Source organism: Centroberyx affinis, unplaced genomic scaffold (genome assembly GCF_046629955.1).
Source record: "Centroberyx affinis isolate AG114_WGS23_722 - 3 ecotype Tasmania unplaced genomic scaffold, CSIRO-AGI_Caff_v1 ptg001949l_1, whole genome shotgun sequence".
Taxonomy (NCBI): Eukaryota; Metazoa; Chordata; class Actinopteri; order Beryciformes; family Berycidae; genus Centroberyx; species Centroberyx affinis.
This window is the reverse complement of record NW_027280306.1, coordinates 30,800-51,960: the sequence shown is the minus strand read 5'-3', so window position 1 is coordinate 51,960 and position 21,161 is coordinate 30,800. Positions and strand designations below refer to the sequence as shown.

The following is a 21,161-nucleotide window of genomic DNA, read 5'->3' as shown; positions in this document are numbered from 1 at the left end:
AAATCACTTCCAACATGTTTAACCACATGTTTAAGTTTATGGGAAATGCGGTCTTAACCTGGAGAAACACTAACGGTAACAATGGTATTGAAATGCGATGCTACCGATCGTCTCAACCATGATCTCACTTGTCTCAATTATTTGACAATGTTATATTGATGTTTAACAATGCTACACATAGCACCTTTAGTACACTGGAATAAGCCGATTGCAAAATGTCTCTATCACTTTTTCATTTTGGTTACTAATTGAGATTGGCCTTCACTCTGACAGAAGACCTGGATCCACTGAGTTTGTCAAGCTTCAAGGCGGAGGGCATCAAAATAAAACAATGGAAGAGCTTTCTGCCAGTGAAGCACCCAAACCAGGCTTCGTCCCGGCCGACTACGCCGTCTTTGCCGCCATGTTGTTGGTCTCCATGGCCATAGGGCTCTTCCAGGCCCTGAGGAAGAAGCAGAGGGAAGCCAGCGCTGATGACTTCTTCACCGGCGGCCGGAGCATGCCGGCGGTGCCAGTGGGGCTGTCACTCTGTGCCAGTTTCATGTCTGCGGTTCAGGTTTTGGGTGTTCCCGCCGAAGCTTATCGTTACGGCTTCAAATTCCTCTACATGTGCCTGGGGCAAAGCATCAACTCCCTGCTGACAGCCTTCCTGTTCCTGCCGGTTTTCTATCGACTTGGCATCACCAGCACCAATCAGGTGGCACTGAGCTTTCACAACCCGTTTATTATGAGTAGAACAGGAATATGACCAGTAGGGTTAGGTGATCAATTAGTCCTGGTGACGCATATCGCCGATCCCCAATGGAATCGTCCAATCACTCACAAGTGTACATGAACCAAGTGAACTGGAGCAACATGGGAAAGATGATAAGAATGAGAAATATAAGTGAAGTATAAGTTAATGAACCCACTGCAGTTAATTTGTTTGTTGTATGTACTGTTTCAGAACAATATTTCCAAAGAGATTATCATGTATCATTTCCCAATCTATGGCACATTAGAGAGAAGGGCTAGGGTGTTTGATGTGAGGTTCAAACAAGTTGAAGATACCAAAAATAATTAAGCAATTGAAATAAGTAAAGGAAGAGGATGTCTTTCTATAGTAGGACCAGAAATGATTCCGATAGAAAGCTAAAACGCACCTGCGGAACATCAAACATGGTGAATAAAGGAGGTGAAGAAGGACGAGGGCTTGATGTGTGGAGGGATGCTCTGTCCTGTTCTAACTCGAGCCGTCTGCCTGTCACAGTATCTGAGGATGAGATTTGGCAGAGGGATGCAGCTGTTGGGGAGCCTCCAGTTTCTTGTGGCGACGGTAAGGCAAACACAGACATCATTGTATTCTCCATTACTGACCACAGCTGAAGACGGAAAGTTATTCAGCAGCTCTTAAAAGCCGGTGTGACATTTTCACCACGCTCACCGGTCTACTTAGTGAATTATTAACAATTCAAAATTATTGTCATACAGTTTTTCACACAGTGCAAGTTGAAGTACTTGCTTTGCTTAATATTTGTTTGCCCAGTACAACAACTTTCAGGGAATTTGTCTTGGGGAAACTGGTGCAAGCAACTAAGACAGTAAGACTGCATACTATCACGAATTAGTTTTGGTTATACAAACATTTATCAGAGGGAGTTTTGGCAGTTCTCTCAAAAAGTCAATAGAGGTCACACCCAATCTCATAGAGAGCCGAAGTCCCTCACCTTCTGCTGTCCCACATGAGACTTTATTTCGGAAAAAATATGTACGGTAGTCAACGGCGAGAGACAAATAATTGTTTGATCCCGTTTGAATTGTGCCATGAATTACACATATGATGTTTTGTCAATTTTAAAGATAATTTTGCAAGTCAAGAAAGTCGCAGCTTAACATGTTCTTTGATTCTCACCAGTGCATTTCCCACACTCTCATTTTCTCCTCATCTGTTGTGTGTGGCTAAAGTATATTATTATCCTCTCATCTGGTTTGAGAAATGTTTTGTTAATGAAAAGTTATGAATGATTATGGAGTATTGTATACATTTAGAGGATATTGTGTTGTTGGAAATGATTTATTGCTTTCTTATTTGTACTTAGTAGTTATTGAGAGGATGTATACTTATCTTGCTCTTGTGCCTTTGTTTCTCATTGTCAGGTAAAACCATACATACATACATACATACATACATACATACCTATGACAAAGGTACATATGTACATACAAATGCACCAGTACAAGGCTGCCTACATTTACCCACTGAGGTTATTTTTGCCTCCAGAGCAGCTCTGCCTTTAAGAATTTTTTGTATAATTAAAACTCCAATCTGCACATGGCACAGGGACAACAGGACCTCACAAACAGTGCAAAGGGGACAGTGCAAGGCAGTCTGACCATGTTACTCTACAAATGCATTCAGCATTCAAAAACTAGGTGCATTCAGGCAGCATGGCAGACATTATTATTGTTAGTTCCTGCAGGCTGTGGTTTGAGGTGAGCTAGCTGCGTCCTGTGAATCATCATAGACACAGTATGTCACTGTGTTTGGATTCATTTGTCTGCTTTCTTTTCTCAGCTGCTCTACACAGGGATCGTCATCTACGCACCAGCCTTGATCCTCAACCAAGGTATGAGCGATCATCTGCTGCCCCTCTAAACTCACAGGGATTAAAGAGCAAATAAACCCCAAACCCAAATTTGTGTAAAGCCTGACATCTAATGGTAAAAAGCATGCTATCAATCAGAAGGCCCTTCAATCGCCTTGAGTCCAGACTGAGGGAGGGTCAGAACGGCCCCAGGATCTCAATACAGATCTAACTGGTAACCAGTGGAGAGAAGCTAAAAACGTGGCTGTATGGTCTGTTGGTTTTTCTGCTTCAGTCTGAACAAGCCGGAGAGTTTAGAGTCGCTTTCCACTGAGGCAGGAACAGGGGGAGGGGCAGTAGTTGAAACGAAGCATTGTGGAATATTGGTAATATCATGTGTCTTCATGTGGCTTGCATGCAAAATCAATAACAGTTAAGAAGAGCCAGTTCTAACAAGGAATGTTTTTAACAAACATGTTCCTCAGAAAGGGTTTTACAGAGCGCAAAGGACAATAAATGGATGATAAATACAGAGAAACACCTAAAGAAATGTACTATTATTTTCAATCTCCCTGACAGTTACTGAGAAATGTCCAAAAAAAACAACAAGCTGTTTTGCATATTATGTTAGTAGAATGTGTTTCAGAATCAGATTCACCTGTGCATCATTTTACCGAGTACAGTAAAGGTGCAGGTGTTTCATGGTGAATCCCGTTTGCTTCGTTTCTTTCAGCAACTGGACTCAACATGTGGGCATCTCTGTTTTCTACTGGGATCATATGCACTGTGTACACCACACTGGTAAGACCACATGTCTCTGTCTCACCAGCATCCTGAAGTAACTGTGGTTCAATAAAAACTGTTTTCTTTGATGCAACACTTAATGGACTTCATGCAGTCAGATTTAGAATCAGTTAGATCTAATGACGGTTGAGTGCGTCGCCTCATCGCTCTACAGGTGTTGTGAGGCTTACACAAACATGCACACACACACACACACACACACACACACACATAGAAGCACACACAAAAATAAGGGCACAATCACACCTAAAGTTTGCTTTCTTTGGTCTGAAACATGGTGGAACAGGTTACTTTGTTTTATTTTTGTATTTGATTTATTTAGATTCACACTGACAAATTGCAAGTGAACCAGAGCTTGTAAACCAAAGTCACATGACTCACAAACGGCTTGTTTATTGGACAGAGTTTTAACCTGTCATCTGTCTCTCTGTCTGCCTGCCTGCCTCCCTGTCTGTCTCTCTCCCTGTCTCTCCCTGTCTCTCTCCCTGTCTGCCTGCCTGTCTCTCCCTGTCTGCCTGCCCGTCTCTCTCCCTGTCTGCCTGCCTGTCTCTCTCTGTCTGCCTGCCTGTCTGCCTGCCTGTCTCTCTCTCTCTCCCTGTCTCTCTCTGTCTGTCTGCCTCCCTGTCTCTCTCCCTGTCTCTCTCTGTCTGTCTGCCTCCCTGTTTCTCTCTGTCTGCCTGCCTGTCTCTCTCCCTGTCTGTCTCTCTCCCTGTCTGCCTGTCTGTCTGTCTCTCTCCTTGTCTGTCTCTCTCCCTGTCTCTCTCCCTGTCTGTCTCCCTGTCTGTCTCTCTCCCTGTCTGCCTGCCTGTCTGTCTCTCTCTGTGTCTGTCTCTCTCCCTGTCTGTCTCCCTGTCTGTCTCTCTCCCTGTCTGCCTGCCTGTCTGTCTCTCTCCGTGTCTGTCTCTCTCCCTGTCTGCCTGCCTGTCTGTCTCTCTCCCTGTCTGTCTCTCTCCCTGTCTCTCTCCCTGTCTCTCTCCCTGTCTGTCTCTCTCCCTGTCTGCCTGCCTGTCTGTCTCTCCAACAGGGCGGTATGAAGGCAGTGATCTGGACCGATGTGTTCCAGATCATCGTCATGCTCTCGGGCTTCGTGGCGATCTTCATCCACGGCACGGTCCTGGTCGGCGGCCCTGGGCGGGTCCTGGAGATCGCCCACAATGGATCCCGCGTTAATTTTAATGAGTAACAACATCATTTCATTTTGACGCACAAATCACTGTCACATTACAAGTGCAAAATACTGTTGGCACAACCAGATGCCCACTGTCTACAATTCTATCACAGTTCTACTACATTTCCTACCTACACAGCATTATCAAGTACTTACATTGCTTTACCACAGGTTATTAATAGGGTTAGACCGATGTCTCAATTTGCCAATATTTCAGGCTTTCAGGCTTTTTATGAAAAATCAGCTACAGGCCACTCAGTGTCGTCCACTTACGTTATAATGTAGGGGTTTTTTTTGTTGTTATTATTATTATTGTTAGTAGTAGTAGTAGTAGTAGTAGCATTTTCCTGAGGGTTTTTCCACCCTGGTGAGACTAAAATTCTGAAAAAAAACCCTGAATATTTGGAATATTTTGGCATGAACATAGTCACATTTATATACACATTTATATACACATATACTGTAAATATATATATATATTGAACATCAAAACAAAATATCAGCTACCAGCAGCTTGAATCCAAAAATACTGGTACTGGTATCGACCTTCAAAACCCATATTGGTCAAACCTTAGTTCTTGAGGCCGCTGTAAAGTAATGCGTTACTGATTTGTTTCCTGATGTTCCACCAGTTTCGACTTGGACCCACGGAAGCGCTACACCTTCTGGAGCCTGTCGGTCGGCGGGACGCTGGTCTGGCTGTCCATGTACGGAGTGAACCAAGCCCAAGTCCAGCGCTACATCTCCTGCAGGACAGAGAGAGAGGCCCAGTGGTGAGTTCAGACCTGCTTTCAGTTCATCCAGAGCTGGGACCCACCAGACAGCAGCTGTTCAGAACAGACAGTGGAAAAGCTTTCATGAGCTGGATAAAGGTTGAATCACTGTTCAGTTACAGCAGTCAGTGATAAAGAGCAAAACAGACATTTGTTCATATGAAGATGTCACAGATTATTACTTTAAAGTTTGCCTATTCAAACAAACAGGTCAACAATATATAATATAATGTAAACTTTATTTATATAGCACTTTTTAGAACAACTGTTACAAAGTGCTTTCCAAAACAGTTAAGATAAATAAATACACTGAGTAGGCCTACATATGACAGAAGACAAGAGTAGATTAAAAATTATTTTTTTTTAAATGAAAAAATGATAAATAATAATAATAATGATAATAACTTTATTTATATAGCACCTTTAAAAACAGAGTTTACAAAGTGTTTTGACAGACAAAATAAAAGCAGAATACTCAAAATATGAATTTAAAAGGCAATAAAACAATAATAAACAGGGATTAAATTCATAGGAGGACTTAAAGATAAAATTTAAGATCGAGTTAAGATAAAAAACGTAAAAACACAATAGAAAGACGATAAAAAGATGATAAAAAAGATGATAAAGAGACAATAAAAAGCCGATAAAAGATAAAAAAGATAAAAAGACGACATCACATAAAAGCAAGTCTATAAAAATGGGTTTTAAGAAGTTATTTAGAAGAAGTCACTGGCTCTGCTAGCCTTATCTCCTCAGGCAGGTCGTTCCAGAGCCGAGGGGAAAACCCTGATGGAAAAAGCCTGGTCACCTTTAGTTTTAAGCCTCGACTTTGGAACGGCCAGAAGGGCCCGCCTGAGGATCTAAGGCTGCGCACTGGTTTATATGGGGTCAACATATCTGTTATGTAGCTTGGAGCCAGACCCAAACGTGCTTTAAAAGTGATCAGTAAAATCTTAAAATCAATTCTAAACCGAACAGAGAGCAAATGGAGAGAAGCCAGGATTGGGGTGATGTGATGTCGTCTGTTAGAACCAGTAAGAAGCCGAGCTGCTGCGTTCTGAACTAGTTGGAGGCGAGAGAGTGACTTTTTGGTTGATACCAGAATGGAGTAGTCGAGTTGTGAGAAGATTAGGGCGTGGATTACTTTTTCCAGGTCGCTGTGTGATAGTATTGGTTTAGGGTAAAGATAAAGGTAAAGATGAAATAAAATAAAATCAGTCTGTTTTCTATTCTACACAGCAATTTGACTGATAAAATGATGAAAGAGACAGTGGAATTTTGGAACAATTGTAATTCATTCATTCCTTCATTCATTCATAATACTAATGTGCTAGCTACTATATGTATGATGTGAAGGATGCTGTGTATGGAACTGATGTTTTTACACAGCAACAGAGTCCAACACATATTCCCCCGCAGTGACAATAAAAGTCTATCTTATATATTATCTACGGAGAGAGTGGCCTTCGGGAGAAAAATAATTTATGTCATGGCCACGATTTACTGTAACGTACATACAATTTGTTCCCTGGATCTGGTTAAAATGAGCCTCGTTTTGGTTTATTCGTGCGCACGACATACAATTCGTTCCCTCGATTTCCTCTTTACACAAATGTGCCAAAACGTGCCCTCGAAACAGTGACATCATGCTCTCGATATATAATACATGCGCTCTTCACAGCTTATAAAGAGTCAGTGCACATATTGGTGATTATGTTTAAATGTGGCCTGTCCTGGGTGTGTTGCAGCACCTGATTGTGTTTACATGGCCTGAAGGTTAAGTGGCTAAATATGTTGCAATATTTGGAGGATATGGCTATTCAGTGTAAACAGACAATGGATATTAGCATACCAAATCCTTACTAGGCTTGTCTGCAATACCTAAAAGGTTCCTTTTAAGGTGCATTTTTTCCTAAACTGCACAGTTTAACAAAATCGAGGGAACGAATTGTATCTCGTGCGTATGAATGAACTAAAACCTGCGCACCTTACAGTAAATCGTGGACTCGATATAACTTTTTTTCTCTCCCAATGGCCACTCCCGGGCTCCGTAATTATCTTATCTTATCTCTGCGATAACAGTGAAGCTGGTTATCACCCCAGGATTTTCCAATCCAGCTGTGTCTGCATGAAAGGGGCTGGGTTCGTAACAAATAGCCAATCACACGCAACATGGACAGATCCAGAGCAGCCAAATTAAGATAAAATGAAACTTTATTGATCCCCGTTAGGTTGTGGCAGCAGCAACAGTAAAATGATTAAGCAGAAAAAGAATGTAAGCACACATATAGAATATAAAAATCTGTGATAAAAAGGGTAGAAAAACAATAAAACAATAAAAGCAATAAACTGGACTATGAACAGTTGTGGACAGTATGTGAACAGTATACAGTACTGCGTCACACTGAGGCTGTGAAAAGGTTTTACAGAGTCGGCTCATGTTCCCCAGAGCTGCGGGGTCAGGAATGTGGGTGTGATCTGTTGCATCAGTCAGTCTGGGAATCCTATGGAAGAATTTCAATGCACATAATATGCGACAGTGAATTCCCTTTACTATTGATAACTATAGTCAATTAATGTACCTACCTGCTATTTGATAGAAGCCCTCTTTTAGAGCAAATGGCTTGGAAATGCTACAAACATATATGATATCTTTGATCTAAAAAATCATCAGGGAAAGGAAAAAAAGGCCACCGTATCCTCTTGGAGTGATGATGCCATTTTCCCAGAGAGTTGGTGGAGGTGTTTGGATCCATTACCATGGTGATGTACCTCCCTTATAAGTGAGCCACTTTTCTGAGACTGAAAAACCCGGGTTAAGGCCAAAGTTAATCTGAGAAACTCTCGCAACACAAAGCGAGAGCGTTGCAGCTTCTGGGTGCAACGGATAGAAATCCTGTACAGGAAATAGAACAAGGCTGAGGCGATCGTCTTAGTGAGTTACACTAGAAACCGAGCAGGTCTGTTAGCTGTACCAACACGTGTGTCGTCCGGTTTAAAGTTCTCGTTCTTTCCTAACAGTAAACTGTGTCTCTGCCTCAGGGAATTAAAACTAAAACAAGACATGCGACACACAGATATTGTCTTTGATGGTGTTTGTGTAGACTTTGTTTTTGTTGGAGACAAATGAGACAAGTTCTGCGAGGCATATTTCCTACGTTTCTATTTACAAGCTGCAGGCTGTACACACTGAGATGACTCTGCATGCTCTATGCTCTCTATAGCACATGGTTGGAGTCCACTGGCCTACACACTCTGCTGCCCTGCTGCCCGAAAACTAGAGCAAGTTTTGTGATACTCTATTGACCCCTTTCACAGAGGGGTCCTAGGTCAGGGGTCAGCTATAGAACAGCACCCCTGAAGCAGGTGAGGGACTCAGGCTGCGTTCACACTGCAGGCCTTCATGCTCAATTCCGAATCGCTGCTCATATCTGATTTTTTTTTTCCCAATGTTGAAAAAACACGTGTACGCAGAATAACGATATCAAAAGACGTCACATCAGTCTTTTGAATCATAATGGGACTCTTTTAGCTGCAGTGTGTGAGCGTGGCTTTAGTTTCCTACTCCAGTGTGACAGGTAGTCTTAAGTTCTTTCTCAGTATGCCTTCTAGTGTCCTGGATTCCAAAACAAAAGAACGAAAAGACGGAGGACGGATAAAGATCCCGGAAGATTCCTTGCCAGCCGAGGGAAGCATCGGATGGAGACTTGACCGACGAGAGCGAATTGAAAGACTCAAGATTCATCGCGACATAAGAACGAAGAACTCGGTGTTCTTGGATTTGATGATCAGCTTTGGTCTCACTGGATTGACACCAGAGGATAAATAGAGACACGCTTCTGGCGGATACCAGTATTCTTCCCCATAACCTGAGAGTCCCATTGTGCCTCCTCAGGGTGTTTGGACAGGAGGCGGGATGTTTGTTCAGCCCTCAAGACAATGTTCTAGAACAATATACAATAGCCATTTTATTTATACAGCAGGGTGTTTCTTTTAGGTAAATACTCCCTGAAGGTGAAATGAATAAACAGTTCAAGTGCAGATTGTCTGTGCAGGGTTAGTTAGTGTCACACACAAGATTTTTTGTTTACTGCCCCTCGGCCTGAACAATTAATCAAAATTTTAGCGAAACCGCAATATTTGTTAAAGGCGAAATGTGTGTCAAAATACCATTTTAAATTAAATATTGTGGTGCTGCAGAGATGTCCTGGCCTACACATCATATTCTACAGACTTAAGAAAACATTTTTGTTTGGTACAGATCCCCGCAAAAATCACACCATAATCATTTTAATACGTTTTTCAATGAAAATGAGAATAATGATGTAAACATTATCATTCCCACTAATATCGTAAATCATATCGCAATTGCAATATCAGTCAAAATAATCGCAATTAGACATTTTTTCAAAATCGTTCAGCCCTAACTGCCCCCCATTTCACGGCATCAAATGTATTAATTTTTTTTTTTTTGAGTTCTGAGATTAATCTCAGAATTCCGAGTAAAGTCAGGATTCTGAGATTCTGACTTTATTCTTACAATTCTGACTTTAATTATTATTCTCAAAATTCTGACTTTTAAATTCAGAATTCTGAGATTCTGACTTTATTGTTATTCCAATTCATATCAGAACTCAAATACATTTTTCACATGTGGCCCTGATCCTCTTCCGTACAAAATGCATCCTCCTTCCAAGTTTCATCAAAACTGGACATGTTGTCAGAGATATTACATTTGGGCCTTTCAGAGTTTGATATTTGGACTTTTAATTACAGCGCCCCATCAGGCCAAAATGCATCATCCCAAGTATCATCAGAATCAGCCCAGTGGTGTCTGAGGTATCACCTGAGAAATCATGTTGGACAGACGGATGGACACCACCTGATCCTTGGCCCCCCCACACATCCAACTTCACTGCTTGGGAGATTTAAAAAAAAAAGTGTGTTAGTCACCAAATAAACAGTTTGTGGGAAATACCTCTAGTAACTGGTTATATGGAGTTCTAGTAACCCAGTAAACAGTGCAGTGGTGACATGGAAGAAGTGATCACTGTAATAATGTTTGGTGTTGCCTGCAGGGCTTTGTTTGTGAACCAAGTGGGTCTGTGCCTCATTGTGAGCAGTGCAGGAACCTGTGGCATCGTCATGTTTGCCTACTACATCAACTGTGATCCGCTGCAGTCTGGGAGGATTTCTGCTCCTGATCAGGTACTCAGACAGTCCGGACAAGACTAACGCTCCTATACTGTATATCGCTCACGCATTGGTGCTGTGTAGGGTTCGACCGACGTGGGTTTTTGAAAGCCGATGCCAGTGCCGATATCTTTGTAAGGGAGCTGCTGATAGCTGATATTTTGTGCTGCTATTCAGTATCTTTAAATTTGATATTTTCATGTCAAAAAAATAATGGATTCAGTGTTTTCCCCCTGAATTTTATCCTTGTCAGGGTGGAAAAGCCTCTAAAAACACACTGTCATGGCTTCCTCCTCTGTCTCACTTTACTGACAGAAGGCATTAGTAAATACAAAGTCCTAGTAACCAGAAGTCAATATTCAGTAGTTATTGAAGACTAACTTAACATCAAACCCAAACACACAATTTGAGTTTGGTGTTTAATTACTCTTTAATATTGATTTGAATGCTAATGCTTAAGGTTTTAGTAAATACTGGATTTGGTGATATCCACCACCATTTGAAAAAAGTGACTGCTTTGCTTACAAAATAATTAATAGCACAAAATGAAAGCAATTTAAGGCACCTTTTATTAGCAGATGACCTATGTCCTTGGTTGAGAAAAGAATTATTTTACAAACTAGATTTTATTTTAGATGTACTGAATGATGAACATCGGGTAATAAACATTGATAGCACATTGATAGGAAACACCACACAAAGCTAATACAGATAAAGCACTAACTGCTCTCATCTCATGCTGTTCACCTGTTCCTCCTCTCTCATCTGATGAAGTATATGCCGTACTTTGTGCTGGACATTTTCAAAGACCACCCAGGCTTTCCAGGTCTTTTCCTTGCCTGTGCATACAGCGGGACACTAAGGTATTTAAATCTTGTTTTTCAACACTGGGCTTGGTTTCCCCAAAACATGCGACAGTTAACTTTACAGTGGCCTAATTCCAGTCTATTAACCTGTGCAATAACCCTCAGAAAAGCAACACACAGTAATACAAACACAATATAAACACCTTAACCTGAATAAGACCTCAACTGGAGTAAGGCCAATTGCAGGGGCGTAAGAGGTTCACAAGGAGCCCGGGTGCAGGAACTGCTATGGAGCCCCCCCTACCCCAGCACACCCCAACCTACGTAATTCAAATTTGTGAAAAATTTGTCCTACTTTTACACAATTCTGCATTTATTCAGTGAAGTACAGCTTGATGATTGAAACTGTATGTTGATACAATAACAAAACAACATGCCCATAATACATAGCGAGATTGCAAGATAGTAGACGCTTTACAAACTACACTCGTCAGTATTTCACATCTGAATGCCAGGGGGCCCATTTTGTATTCAGAGGGCCACACCCCCTGCCACCTGGTATTTACTCCCCTGGCCAATAGCCATGTTACTCCGTGTAAATAAACGTAGCCAGTTACTGACATGAGCTGCTGAGGCGGTATTACTGGTGACCAAGTGTCTTTTCACAGCACGGCCTCCACCAGTATCAACGCCATGGCGGCGGTGACGATGGAGGACCTGCTGAAGCCCCGCCTGCTCCACATGTCCCAGAAGAAACTCGTTCACATTTCCAAAGGGCTGTGTAGGTTCAACGCAGGTTCACTCACTGAAATATACACTTTAACATGTTATTTGAGCTTGTGTGGACTCTCAAAATCGTATTTTTCTTAAAGACAAAAGTGGAAAAATCTTTTCTCAGTTTTCCAACCAAATGACAATATCTTGAAATAAGCAGATTACTCCCAGAGTATCACTAATGTCACATGATTCAAGACAATTCTTTAAATAAGTTGATTTACAGTGGGAGAATGACTCATGTTTGGGTCCATGACCTGACCTCATGAACTGTCTGTCAGCTATGCAGCAGAGAACTGTTTCACTTTTTCTATGTATTGGCCCCAATTGAGTTTTTCACACGTTTCATTATTGCTATCTTCTCTTGTTTTCTCCTCAGCACTCCTCTATGGGATCTGCTGTATCACGGTGGCTGCTCTCTCCTCCCTGCTGGACTGGGGAGTCCTCCAGGTACAGTAGACATTACAGTATGTGATCTGTTCTTTACTGAAACCTCTCACAACAAAACAGAGGAAAAGTGACCTAAAAAACCCACCAAATGCCACACCTACCCAGACCCTCCCAACAACAGAACTGCACATCTCAAAATCTTTTTTGAGATATGCAGGGGAGTGAGCTTTGGAAATGATATAAGAAATATGATATCAGATTTCACAAAACAATGCAAGTAGCAGCTATGGACGACTACACATGTTGTCTTAACTGTCATTTTGGTGCTGTATTTACACAGGTTTTCAACAGTGGTGCAGGCCGTCACATCAACATCTTTTCAATATCACAAAATTTGGTGGGATCTTGTGAAATACCCTCTGGCTGTTTCAGGGAAAATACTGCTGGTTGATGTTAATATAGCCTAATACAGAGGCATCCCACATAAATCTGTCCCTGTTTGTACATCTGTTTCTGCAGGTCAGTTTTTCCATTAACAAAAAAGCTGTTTTATATGCTGCTGTAAATTGAGGGAGAGGTATGTGTAAGATACACTGACTCTATGAAGCAGAATCCAGACAGGTAACATACTTCTACCAAGGTGGGAAAAACCACGCAAATTTTGGCTGTGGCTGGCTGATAAATTAGTTTATTCTATCAACCAACCATCATCCAGAAGTCCTATTCAGCTTTAAAAATCTAGTTGCTTGGTGCAGGAAAATAGTGAAAGCTGGCCGGTGAGCATTGGGTAGATTAGAGTTCTACTTCTGCAAACATTTCTTGGGAGGCAGAGCTGCTCTGAAGGTAGAAATAATCTGCTTGGTCGTGTTAAATCTCAGTGGGCGGAGCCAAAGAACCACAGTTTTTCAGAGTGCAAGTTAGCTAACTGGCAACTTCAATGGCATAGAAGAACCCTGGTCAAAATGTCAATAAAAAATATAAATGGCAATTATGTATTTTTTTCATTCATTTATGACCATGGTACCATGGTGTTGAAGTTCAGCAGCTAGCTAACTAGCTTGCCTAGATAGTTGTAGGCTAGTATGGCGCCATACTAGCCTACAGCTATCTAGGTTAGCTGGTTAGCCTAGCTAGGCTAACTAGCTAACCTGGATAACTGCCCTCAGAATCATTCCACAATGTCATTTTACGATATGAACACTAAAAAAAATGTCTGATGTACACATTAGTGCCCTGAAACACAGATCCATTCTGGTCACAGCCTAAGTTATGGTTTAACTCAGTTAGTAGCACTAGGCTTCATAATATTAGCTAGCTTCTTACCTGTCTTTTTCCTTGGGCTTCAATCCAACATTACTTGGATTGATTACTAACCCTACTAACCGTAACCCTAGCCACAAAAACTGTGGTTCTTTGGCCCCGCCCACTGAGGTTTGACTCAACCAATCAGATTATTTCCACCTACAGAGCAGCTTTGCCTCCGAGAAATGTTTTTAACTAAAACTTCAATCAGTGTTTTGGGAGGCACCAGCCACTTTAGTTAGTCAGTTTCCTGTCCTGACCTCTGGGATGATGAGTTGTGGTTCAGACTGGACTATGACATTTTCCTTGACGTAGCTCAGTGATGCATTTGGCTGCTTTTTCACAGTTGTCCTCCTCCTCCTCCTCCTCCTCCTCCTCCTCTCTCTCTCTCTCTCTCTCTCTCTCTCTCCTCAGGGATCGTTCACGGTCATGGGTGTGGTCAGCGGTCCGTTACTGGGAGCTTTCATTTTGGGGATGTTTGTCCCAGCGACCAACAGGCCGGTGAGGAGTGGCTTGGTTCTATAGTTTACATTTTAGGAAGTTTGTTGACGCACTTATCCAGAGCAACTTATAAGAAATGCCTATAATGCACAAACACACATGCACATGCACACACATATACACACACACTCACTCACACAGAACACATTTGAAAATTCTTAGTAATTACCTATTGAGTTACAGCTGTAGTTACATGGTAAATTACTAAAATAAAATAAATAAATAATACTAAAATATATCAATAAAAATATAATAAATATCAATATCAATGGTCAGTTGCCCACTTTCTGTTTTAAGACTTTTTATGGTCAGTTAGCTGGCCAATTAGCTGGTAAAACCACTTTCTCTTTTTATGCTCGTTGGGCATGGAATGAGTTGCAAAACACCATTACCTTAGAAGCACTCCCTTCTTTGAATACTTTTAAAGGTCTTTTACAAACTGCCCTGAAGGAAAAATGTTGCTGTTTTATATAACCTTGACTTGAGATGGACTGTGTTACGGATATCGATAGTATGGCCTGTATGCTTCTCTTCTCTTACTTTTTCCCTTGTGTAGCTTTTATGTATTATATGTGTTCTACCATGTGAGATCGTTTTTTTTTTTTATGTGAAACTGTTTAAGCTGCCATCTTGACCAGGACTCCCTGGAAGAAGAGATCCTGTATCTCAATGGGACCTTCCTGGCTAAATAAAGGATAAATAAAAATAATAATAATGATAATGATAATGATAATGATAATGATGATAACTATTAATATAGCACTTTTCTAAAAACAATGTTTACAAACTGCTTTACATACAATAAAACCCAGAGATAGTGATGTAAAAGTACCACAATTAAGTAAAATACATTTTACTAAAACAGAGTAAATAAATAAAAAAATAGGAATAATAGTAATAGAAGAGATACACAGATACAACTAAAAAACAAACAGAGATAGAACTAAAAACAGAATTTTAAATAAAAGTGTGTTCCTAACCACATGAACAAGACTCTCCCTCCTCCCTCCCTGTCCTCCAGGGGGTTTTCTCTGGAGTGATAGTGGGTTTCTGCGTCTCCCTGTGGCTGGCCATCGGTTCGACTCTCCACCCGCCCAGTGAGGAGACGATGGGCGTCCTGCCCAGCGGGGCGGGGGGGTGTGAGCCCAGCAACGCCACCCTGAACAGCAGCCTGGACCTGGGACAACCCTCCATCTCCATCTCCACACTGCTTCACCCAGACAGCCACGGGTCAGTGAGGTCAACACAGCTGGGACTGACTGACTTGGATTGACTCGCTTTCTTCCTGTGGTTTAGGAGATCTTTATATGTAATAAAAAGAATAGAAACTAACATGTGAAAAGATAAATTAATACCGCAATCCAATTAGTGTAATAGTGTAATGTGTAGTTTAGTCTAGTTCCGTTTACTTTAGCCAATTAGCTTATTTTATTTTAATTTAGTTTAGTGTTGTGTAGTGCAGTTTAGCTTAGTTTTGTTCAGATTAGTATAGTTAATCTAATTTATTTTATCTTTATATAGTTTAGTTTAGTGTAGTTGAATCAATTGACTCAAGTTAGTGTAGTTTAGTTTATCGTAGCTTAGCTTATTAGTTTAGTTTAGTCGCACAGTGATAAAGGGAAGTGATAAAACAGTGATGAAGTACAGAAAAAAGGAAGAAAAATACACAAAGCGAATTTGACTGAGTGTGATGCTAAACTAAGATTAAATATCTAGATCGCCAACATTACAAGGAGCCAATAGTAACTTTAGTAGAATGATCCTGTAAGATAAAGTAAAGAAATAAAATCCAGGCACAGAACTAGAAAGACTTAAAAGCAATTAACTCTAGGGCTGGGCGATAATTCAATATTATCGTTTATCGTCTTTCAGTGGAATCATATCGTGATGATATGAAGATATTTTAATATCGTGACACACATTTCTGCTGTCTGAATTGATGATGACAAGCAAATTTTACTTAAAAACTCTCATAAAATGAGGTATGGTAGGAATATTATTTGAATATTTATGTTTTGTTTGACATCACACCTAACATCACCATTCAGTTCAATGAGATGAACATTAATTTGATTATTTAACGTGATTTTGCATATATGCACCATATCATGATATATATTGATATCAAGAAAAATCCTTATGATTATCATGATATTGATTTCAACCATATTGCCCAGCCCTAATTAACTCTCATTTTTAAAGAGAGATATATAAAGTTGTAAACCTTTATCATGTATCTCGCCTCTTCCAAAACTAGGGGCCTGCACAACTTCTACTCCATGTCCTACCTCTACTTCGGTGCGGTGGCGACCAGTTCGGTCGTGCTGGTCGGGCTGATAGTGAGCTATGCAACAGGTAAGAACATGAAGAGACTGAAGTGAAATTTACATTATGTGAACAGTACAACATTCAACTGTTGTTTTAACCAGTTTTAACCACTAACCTGTTTTAACCACCTCAACTATGGAGGCCCAACAGTCTGCAGGTTTTACAGCAGGCGATTTCACTGATTTACACACTTTCAGCCAGAGAGGAGGAACTAATCAGTGAAGTGAGCTGCTGTTGTGTTTGGTTGGAATGAAAACCTGCAGACTGTTGGTGCAGAACCACTGTTTTAATTCATGGCAACCTACTATGTGTGAGTAGGTAGGAGTTTCTTACTCTTTCACTGTAAATTCTCCAGTCGATTGAATGAGTGGAACCACATAGAACCCAGCTATTGTGAAATCTGGGTGCTACAAATGAAAGGCCAAACCACTTAGAAAAACCTGATGTGGGTATTACTACATGACTTGGCAGTTCTCCTGCAAACACATGCAACCATGTCAACAGGTTGTTAGAGGCGGCGTTTGTGAAATAAGACAAAATACATATTTGTGAGTATTACTCTGACACCAGAGATTGGCTCATAATTTTCAATTGGTAACTCATACAGAATGCCTTCAATAATTAACTATAAAACGCTTTATACAATCAAGTTGAGTAACTTGATTGGACAGGAGGCATTCCAGTGCTGATATCAGTATAACAGCACTGGGACGTTTCACTGTGTATCACTACGATTGGTTATGAAATCCTGAGGGAACTGTTTTTGTTGGCGGGGACGAATAACAGATAAAAATCATAATCTGTTGTCTTAAATTACCATTACTTGATAAATAGCTTTGTTTAGAGAACTCTTGTATAAAAGCAATATCACACTAGAGATATACAGTGTAATAGCACTCCCTCTCGTGAAATATTGCTTAATTGTCGACCAGAAACAAATCATCAACCAGTCAACCAAGAGGCAGCAGCTCTGCTGTGATGGCTTATCAAACCTCTGAGTTCATAATCATCAAGATGAATTTCTGTCTTTTCTCTCCAAACACAGGACCAACAAAGAGGGATCATATTGAAGCCGGTTTGTTATGGTGGGACCTGCATAAAAAGAAAGCAGACAAACCATCAGAGCACAGAGTGAGTATAGGATCGGTGCAGAGTCAAAACCAAACTCGCCAACACACTGGATCTGATGTAACTGTCCCTGGTGCTTTATGTATGGTGATGCACTTACAGTATGTAGAAATCCGGCTGGCTCCAATCACAGATGATTGGTCATCTCACCAACTCTGATTTTAACTACATAGTGTAAAAGCTGCCATATGTTTATCTTAATTAGGAAAAAGTTACACATGTATCATTGATAATCAGTATTTTTGACATTGCGGAATGCGAAATGTGTAGAAATATTAACACACAAAACTGAAAATCATGTTAATTTGTTACACAGTTATAAAGGTTCTGATTGGTGTAACAATGTAACAAATTTGTTACAAATGTTCAAGGACTGTTTCCCTGGATATAATACAATATATCTGTCCAAGTAGCTCAAGTACTTTGGCATCCAACTTTTCCATTTATTATCTTAACCAAAATCTTGGTGTTTTTTGCAGGGGGAGAAGATGACAGATAATTCACATTTTGAGCCTTTGAATGACTTGCACAACGCCAATGCAAATGAAAAAGAAGAGCCTACTGACTTTGGGAACACATTTACCACTCAGAGTATAGGAATCTGAAGATTGTTTTTTTTTTAAAGATTCTTTTTTTGCCATTTTTGCCTTTATTAGACAGTTTACAGTGAAGAGAGACAGGAAAGACCAGGGAGAAAGGGGGGGGGGGGGGTGACATGTGACAAAGGACTTGAACCTGGGACATCACAGTCACATGGCACGTGCCCAAATGAAGGATTTTATTCCAAACAGCAATTTATCCCTTTTGGAAAAATGTTGCCACCTGAAACTCATCATCCATATTTTAATTACAAACTGCTCTGAAAGAAAACTAGTTAAATAGCTCATAACTGAAATAGAAACCCATAACGTGCTTTAACACAAAAGACCAATAAGAGAAGGCCAGCAAGCCTGAAGGGGGGCAAATATAATTCTATTATTTCCTTGCATAATTATGAATTAAAAATGTAACAACACTGATTTGTGCAGAAAGAGGGTGTTGTGAAGTCATGAAGGGACATTTTTAAGGCTGAGACATTTCAATGTTGAAAATCAAACCAGCTGCTGATAATTTCATGGCAGCATCATTTTGTTAGAGTAGTTGTCAGTTTTGCAAATGGGGGATATCTCATTTTGGAAAGAAACTCTTCAAATATTGATATCACATAAGGATAATAACACCATTCCTAAAGTTGATTGAAGCTATTTTTTGTGTTTCTGTACCATTTCATACGTTCTTTCTGCCCCACATTTAGAGTCAATATTGCTGAGTTTGTTACATTTGAGCCAAACAACACACTCTTCTAAAAGTGATATTCCTTACAAGATGACTGAATTTTGAAGGCCTTTAGTCTTGTGCCAAGAAACGTATAGCTTGTAATAAAATAAGGCCAGGTGTAATTTGAATTCCCTCAGTGATCAAAGGCTCTTTGAAAAGGGAATTAAATCTGGTATGTTCCCATATCGGCTCTGTTGCACTCCTGTACTTCAAGCAGTGTTGATGGGTGTGACAGGAAATGTTGGCTGAACTGATCTGAGTCAGAGCTGCATGTACAAAAACTGTGAATGCAGTTGTTTTTTTTTCCTTATTCTGCACGAACGACACTCTGTGGGACTGAGCTGCCAGGCTGCTGATGCTTTTCCACTGCATTCAATGTTGAAAGCAAACTGAATGTTTCGTCTTTAAACTTAAAGTCCGGCCTCTGGACAGTTAAAATGTTTCATTTCCAAAATGAGATATCCACCATTTGCAAAAAAGTGATACCTACTCTAAAAAACAGATTGTAATTCTAGTACTTTAAAGTTGTTTTTATGGTATTTTTTAAGATGTAATATGCAACTTTTTGCATATTACATTCACGTTTGTGATCGTGTGTTCATGCCTAAATCCTCCTGTTTCCCTGAAAAGCCAATGTTGGGATGATGTTGGGATGTTTTGGGCATATACCACTTCCTGTGGGCGGGGCCTGTGGTGAGCCGGGTGTGTCTGTCAAAGTGAGGCTAGCAGCCGCAGAACAGGAAGTCACAGCAACAACAACAATGGAGGAAAGCAGGAAGAAAAGATAGAAGAGCGAAGCTAAACATTCAGAAACACGGTGAGCATCAGCGTCAGATCGGCTGTGGAGGCTTTACGCTGCCGGAGACCTCGGCCTCAGGAGAGATGACCTCATCAAGATGACTGACAGGTGTCGGGGCGGGAACCTGACCAACCGAAGAGGAGGAGGGCGGGGCTAACAAAACATTTCTGTCTCGAGAAAAGTTGCAGATTGCAGCTTTAAAGGAGAGATGACTTGAGTCCTCAGTTGAGGAAAATGTACTTTTATAGACTGGATCCTATATTTTTGTGAAACATGAACTTTAGTTAATGCTTTTTATGGATTTATAACATTTTGGAATTGTTCAGCTAATTTACCTGTAAATGATGATGGCTTTTTGGATTCATCTATAGTGAATGACAAACTATTGGACTTTTAGCTAAATGGTAACCCCAGTAATATAAGCATAGTACATAATGGGTACAGAGTTGGAACGCCCATACAATCTCTCTTAGCTCAGTGCACATTTATAGCCCTTACACATCATGAAACATCCATTTTACTGTGATTTAAGCTTGTATTGCATCAAACCTATTTTTTTTTTGTATTAAAGTGAACCTATGTGCCTATGGGGTGACATCATGTCTATTTCAATGTCTCTCTTGTCTTAAGAAATTTCATTAAATAAATAAGTTGAAATAAGGTAGATCACTGTAACTCTTGGAATTCTTGAAACAAGTTTATGTGCATTAGAGACAAGTGCAATTCTCCCACTCTACTAGATCTTTTCCCACTTATTTTACATAACAACACCTTAATACACAGATTTGGATGAAATGACTTGTTAGGCCATACGTTATACAGTGTACCGCTGGTGACGCCTGCTGATGGTTGAATGTCACTTCAAAACACACACATGGCCACCATACACGCGTAATGGCAACCAGGCTAGACAAGGCCTCGCCTGCTACACGCAACCAATAAGTTACAAGTACAAGAGTAGTTCATGTTATGGTCATTTATTGCGTTTTCTTACTCTGTCACCCACTCTCACTATATAAAATTTTACATTTCAAGACACTCAATCTTGCAGAATGTGAGGACCAACAAGGTAAAACAGGTAAAAGCGGGTCTATCTTTGCTGTTGTGGGATTGTGCTTCCGTGCACACCGGTCCTGAAACCCTCCACCACCTCCATGTTGCTGCTGCTGCTGCTGCTGGTTTTCTTCTTCTGGTATTGTCTCCGGTTTCCATCACCATTCATCCGCGGCCCTGTTGGAGTCCTCATCGGCCACGGCGCAGTCCAGCCGCTGCACACCCGGAAGGGCCAAGTCCCTTTCGTTCAGCTTCTCCAGA

The 21,161-nt window shown here is 40.7% G+C and overlaps 1 protein-coding gene across 1 annotated transcript; it reads left to right on the top strand.

Moving 5' to 3' along the window:
• Window positions 1–388: 388 nt before the first annotated feature.
• slc5a5 (solute carrier family 5 member 5) lies at window positions 389–18,336 on the top strand. The gene is made up of 15 exons (XM_071530636.1): window positions 389–697; window positions 1,250–1,315; window positions 2,555–2,606; window positions 3,298–3,365; window positions 4,393–4,547; window positions 5,169–5,309; window positions 10,388–10,517; window positions 11,277–11,365; window positions 11,977–12,089; window positions 12,462–12,532; window positions 14,189–14,275; window positions 15,297–15,505; window positions 16,533–16,630; window positions 17,649–17,734; window positions 18,211–18,336. Exons 1-15 carry the CDS (start codon window positions 404–406, stop codon window positions 18,334–18,336), a joined length of 1,785 nt encoding a protein of 594 aa, XP_071386737.1. The 5' UTR covers window positions 389–403.
• The last annotated feature ends 2,825 nt before the right edge of the window (window positions 18,337–21,161 follow it).